The 5697-nt window shown below is 70.2% G+C and overlaps 1 protein-coding gene across 1 annotated transcript; it reads right to left on the bottom strand.

Moving 5' to 3' along the window:
• Positions 1–20: 20 nt before the first annotated feature.
• On the bottom strand, positions 21–5113 carry EMIHUDRAFT_452311 (UDP-glucose:glyco protein glucosyltransferase). The gene is made up of 23 exons (XM_005764202.1): positions 4958–5113; positions 4792–4884; positions 4618–4694; positions 4365–4533; positions 4127–4152; positions 3666–3986; positions 3357–3479; positions 3067–3154; positions 2856–2925; positions 2587–2777; positions 2357–2518; positions 2171–2238; positions 1944–2054; positions 1787–1861; positions 1550–1608; positions 1305–1467; positions 1138–1263; positions 909–1035; positions 795–838; positions 606–719; positions 464–525; positions 84–392; positions 21–60 (listed from the first exon to the last, which is right to left on the bottom strand). The coding sequence occupies exons 2-22, from the start codon at positions 4841–4843 to the stop codon at positions 197–199; spliced, it is 2424 nt and encodes an 807-aa protein (XP_005764259.1). The 5' UTR covers positions 4844–4884; positions 4958–5113; the 3' UTR covers positions 21–60; positions 84–196.
• Between the last annotated feature and the right edge of the window lie 584 nt (positions 5114–5697).

Below are 5697 nucleotides of genomic sequence, written 5' to 3'. Positions count from 1 at the left end.
TGTAGAGACTGTGTAGTCCCATGACAACCCCCGAGGGAGTGCGATAATTTCACACAAGCTTTTTTGGTGACCATCAGCATCACGTCTAGACACCTCGCGTGTTGACTGGAGAGAATCTTTGACGGGAGACGCGGGGACGGCCCGCGCACAGTGATGCATCCACAACCATCGGACCGCAGTTGGCCGCTCGCCGCGGTCACAGCTCGTCCCTGCTCGGCTGCGCCGGCGACTCGGCCTCCTCGATGCCCTTTGCGACCGCGTCGAGCGCCGACCAGCGCTCGCCAATCACGCGCGTCGCCTGGCTGAGCTTGGGCTCCTTGGTGAGCGGGTTGTTGCAGAGGTCGATGGTCTTTGCGCGCGGCTTGGAGGTGTTGCCGCACCACGTCTCGCACCTGTGCACTCAGGGCGGCGTGAGGAGACGCTGCTCACGGCCTTGGGCGCGCCGCGTCGCCGTGCGCCGCACCAGAGCCACTCCTCTGGAAGCGAGTGGATGGGCACCACGTGCTGCGCGTAGTTGGGCAGGTCCTGCCAAGGCGACGAGCGAGTGAGCGCCTCGGCCACACGTGGCCGATCTCGGCCATCTCTCGGCCGCCTCTCGGCCGCACCTGGTCGAGGTTGGAGAGCGAGTTCGGGTCCTTGGAGAGCGAATCGTAAAAGACGCGGTACTGGTCGCCGTACGCGCGCCGCCGGAACTTGTGCAGATCGACGACAAAGAGCGCCTATCCACCGGTGCGAGACGTTGCGTCCGTCCCCGCCCCGCCGCTGCGGCCGCATCCCGGCAGCTCGCGGCGCGCCGAGATGTGGTACGGCCGCCCCTGCAAGTGGTCCCTCCAGTAGCCTGCGGCATGTCTCGGACGTGTCATGGACGTGTCCTGGACGTGTCCTGCACGCGGCCCCTCTCGAGCAGCCCTGCGCGAAGAAGCGGAAGCCCGTCGTGTCGGGGTTGGCGTCCGCCTGGCAAAATGGCGTCATCGCCACCGCCGCGCGGCCGGGCAGCTTCATGTCCCACAACTCGCCAACGTCGGCGTTGACTACCTGCTCTCAGCGAGAGGCGTGGAGAGGCGCGGCTCTCTTCCGCGTCGCCGCCGCCGGCCTGTCGGCTGCCTGGTCGGCGTCAATGTAGATGATCCGCCGCACCGAGAGGGGGAACATCACGTCGAGGAAGAGGATCTTGTAGCCCCAGATGATGCGCTGCTTGTCGGTCTGCTTGTGGAGCCACGAGGGCCACTGGTACTGCACGAGCCCGTACTCAAAGCCGAGCGCCTGTGGAATCGTCTCGGACATGTCGTGGACGTGTCCCGGACATGCCCCCGCCCGCGCTCGATGCCGAGCGCCGCCGCCATCGCCGGCAGCGAGCCGATGAAGGCGGGCGAGAGGAAGTTTTTGAGGAACCAAAACTTGACGTGCCGCTTTGTGCGCTGCAGCACCGACTGCAGCATGATCTTGAGGAAGCGCTCGTACAAGTGCCTACGCGCGCAGACTCCAGCGCATCGAGGCGGGCGTCCGGCGGCATCGCCCCCCACGGGCATGTGTGTTGCGGTGCCCCGACGCGAGAGAGAAGACGTGCACAGTCTCGCTGGCGTCGCCCTTCTCGCCGCCCGACCACCACTTAGCCACAGATCCAATCACGCCCGCCGCGCGCTCGCCGCCGTCGCCCGCGCCGGCGCCGCCGGCCGCCTCGCCCTGCTTGTCGTCGTCGAGTATCGAGACCTGCTCACAGCAAGAGGCGTGATCGGACGCCGCTCGCGCCCCACCCCCGCGTGCTACCGGCGAGACAGCGCGGCACCGACTCGAGCCCGGGCCGCTTCTGCGCGAGCAGCAGGATGTTTGCGCCCGTAAAGTCCGCCATAGTGACCCGCACCTGCTCACGGCGCGAGCCGCGTGAAGAGGCGCCGTTCACAAGCCGCGCGCACAAGGTGGGGCTCCGGCGACGCGACGCGCACCGCCGCCGCGTCGTTGAGAGTGGCGGGGTCGATGCGCTGCATGCCTCCGCGAAACGCGCGCGTCGAGTGGCCGGCGGCGAGGAGGGCGGGAGCCGTGCGGAGGGTGAAGACCTTGCGCGCGGGAAAGGGGGAGGGGGAGGGGGAGTCAATGACGACCTCGGAGGCGTGGCGGTGGTGCAACCTAACCGATCAACGAGTAGACCGATTGGGCGGGGCGGGGGTGGCACCTCGGAAGAGGGCCCTGGCGCGAGGGAGAGATCCCACACGCCGGGCGCCGCCTTGAGCTGGAAGTAGCCTACCACACCGTCCAACCAACGCTCGGCCGCCGCCGCGGCTCGCCGGTGCGTCGCCGCCTCGGGAAGGGGGCGGGGGGGCGGGCAGGGAAGGGGCGGGGGGGCGGGCAGGGCGCGCGCCCAAGTTGGACATGACGAGTGTGTCGGTCGCGTGCGGCTGTGCGGTCGTCCCGAGCAGCAGCTGCAGCCCGTTGGGGGGGTGGCGCGAGCCGACGTCCTCGCAGCTGCCCGTGATGAGGAGCGACGCGAGCTCGTACACGGCGGACACCGTCCGACGGTCGCCTAATATCGACATCCTCTCGGCGTCGTCTCGACACCATCTCGACGCCTGGACGGCCTCCTCCGCTCGCCCAGCTCGGCGAGCCGCAGGTTGTCCATGTCGTACGCCGCCTCGGTGCACTCGAGCAGCCACGCCTCGGGTGCGTCCACGTGCAGCGTCAGCACCTGTGGCGTGCGCAGCGACGAGAAGAGGGCGCGGTCGAGCTGCGGGCTGAGCGATCGGCCGGCGTTGTCGAAGCTCGGCTCGAGCGACACGACGTACCTACCAGAAGGTTCCAGGAAAGGTCCAGGAAAGGTCCAGGAAAGGTTGTCGAAGCTCGGCTCGAGCGACACGACGTACCGGTAGAACGACTCGAGCGGGAACTTGTCGATCTGCAAGCTCGGGTTGAGGTGCAGCGTGACGGAGAGGCCTAAAGGGGGGGGAGCCTGCGACTCAGCAACCAGACAGCGGAAGGCGGGCGCGGCGTGGCGGAGGGACCGAACGTCTCGGGCAATCTCGGGCAATCTTGGCAATCTTGGCTCATATCGGCTCATCTCGGCTAATCTCGGGCCGAGCGACTCGTGCAGCGCCATCAGGATGGGCACCGCGCGCTGCGCCTCCTTGGAGAGCGGGTCGAGCACCGCCGTCAGCTCGAGCGCCTGCAGCAGCTCACGCCGAGGTCAGCCGGCGCCGGAGAGGCCGAGAGCGGCACCAGCAGCCCGCTCGACGCGCCTTCCCCGGCCCGGAGCCCGCCAGCTGCACGCACGCCGCACCGCACCCGAGGCTCTCGGGTCGGAACGCCATCTCGCGCACCCCTCCGGCGGCCGCCGCCGCCTGCGCGCCCCGGCTGAGCGCCGCCACCGCCAGCATGAGCAAGTCTGACCGCTGGCCGAACTCCTCGGCCGACGGGGCGCCGCCTGCGTCTGCCGCCTCCTCGGCTGCATCCTCGCCAACCAACTCGCGGACGAGCGTCGCCCCCGGCGCCTGACCACAGGGGGAGAGGTTGTGACGAGGTGCCTCGTCGCGCGCGCCCCGCCTCCCGCCCGGCGGCGCCTGCGCGCGCTGCTTGTACTCGAACTCGCTGAGGAGCGCCTGAGAGACAGGCTCGAGGTGACAAGGAGGGCTGATCCGAGGCCGCGACAGAGCTCGCTGGGGAGGCGCCAGATCGACGGCGTCGAGTTTGCCCGCCGTCGCCGCGTCGACCAGCCGCCCGTTGACGACGATCGCCGGCGCCGCGGAGACGCCGAGCGAGCGGCAGAGCGCAGCGTGGTGCGGCGCCACCACCGACTTCACGCCGGCGATGAGGTTCGCAGTCTCTGCTGCGGAGAAGGCCTCGGGCACCGCGCTCGCCAGCAGCTCGGGCGTGAGGGCCTCTCCGGCCAGCGCCGCCGCGTGCAGCAGGGCGAGCAGCCGCCGCGCCGCCCCGAAGTCGTGTGTGGTCTGGAGCAGCTTCTCCCACGCGGCAAAACCAACGCGCGAGCGCTGCGCCGCCTATGGGGGGGTCTCGGAGACGGCGATCAGGCGGGAGAGGGGTCCCGAGCGGCGGGGGCGACGCGGAGGAGGCTGCGGCCGCCTCCTCCTTCCGCAGGTGCTCCATCGGAGGGCAGGCGTGCCCGTGCTCGGGAGTGCACTCCCCACCGGCAGGCCCTCGCCCCAGCTGCAGCAGGCCGAGCCGGACGCGCCCGCCCGGCGCCGCCTCCGCCGCCTCCACCGCCGCGGCGGCGAGGGCGACGTGCGACGGCTGGGAGAGGTCAAGCACCAGCAGCTTGGAGACGGGGTGCAGCAGCTGCTCCAGGTCGCCTCCGCCCTCGCCGCCGTCGCCGCCGTCGCCTCCGCCGTCCTCCTCGTCGCCAAACTCATCCCCGCCACCATACGCGTACATATCCTCCTCCGCCGGCGGCGGCGCCGCAACGGGCGGCGCAGCCTCCGAAGGCGGCGAGGGCGGCGCGGGCGGCGTCGCGAGCCACTTGATCGCGCCGAGGTGGGCCGACGGCTTGAGGCCGGCCATCACCACCTTGTCGATCGGCTGCAGCAGCGCCTGAGGCAGGGTGAGCAGGTGGGGTAAGGCAAAGGTCTCCACACACGCTGCGCGCCGCGCGTGCGTTCGTGCGTGCGTGCGTGCCTCGTTGTAGCGCGGGAAAGTGGCCGTCGCGTTGGCGATCGTCGCGTACACGTCCTGGTGCTCGTCGGTGAGCTTGCCTGCGGGGGGAGGGGAGGGGGAGGGGAGGGGGAGGGCGACGCGAGAGCGCCGTCAGCGAGGCTTGCTTTGGAGGAGCGGCGCCGCCAGCAGGCGCACCCGTCCGGACGAGGCGCTGGACGGTGCGCACCTCGGCGGAGAGGGTCTGCATGATCTCCTGCTCGAAGTTGTCGCCCAGCCGCGTGAGCAGGCCTGTTCACACCGTGCGCGCCGTGAAGAGGCGCCGGCCACCGCCCCTCTGCCGCCCGATGGCGCGTGAGCTGGCCGTTGAGAAGCAGCAGCGGCTGCGCGGCGGGCAACCCCTTGTCCGCGAGGAACGTCGCGCCGCTGGCCACCTCCGCGTCGAACTCGGTTGAGGCGCCGGAGGAGAGGCCCTCGAAGGCGGCCGCCGCGTCGATGCCCTCCTTGCGCGAGGCGGAGGCCGCGGCGTGGAAGGCTTCGCGTAGATGCTCCTCCTGCGGCGGTCACGAGGCCTTTCGTGAAAGATGGGTTCGTGTCGGACACTGCCTCGGAAGGCGGGTGCTCTCCTGCAGCTCGTCGAGCTGGGGCGGGCCGCCGAAGAAGTTCATCATCCCGCCTCCGAGCTCGCGCACCTGAGACGCGTGACAGGTAAGGGACACGTGACAGGTAAGGGACACGTGACAGGTAAGGGACACGTGACAGGTAAGGGACACGATGGCAGCGATCGTGGTGAGCGCAGAGGGGTCGGCAGGACGGCCATGCAAACCCATCCCAAGCGGGCGCACCTGCCGCGTGGCGGCGAGGAAGCGCATCGCCGTCGCCGAGCCCATCCGCCGCTTGCGAAAGAGGAAGAGCTTGGTCAGCAGCAGCCCCAGCCGCTCCGCCTCCGCCTCCTCCTAGCTGTCGCCCCCCAATCGCGCCGATTGACTAGCGTCCCGTCATACGCGCCCTCCTTCCCGCTATTCCTGCCACCGCGATTGTCATCCACAAGCAGCACGCCCAGCGTATGAGCACGGAGCCGCCGCCACCGCATGTGACCGCAGC

This window comes from Emiliania huxleyi (assembly GCF_000372725.1).
Source record: "Emiliania huxleyi CCMP1516 unplaced genomic scaffold EMIHUscaffold_60, whole genome shotgun sequence".
NCBI classification, from domain to species: Eukaryota; Haptophyta; order Isochrysidales; family Noelaerhabdaceae; genus Emiliania; species Emiliania huxleyi.
This window is presented reverse-complemented; position numbering and strand designations above follow the sequence as displayed.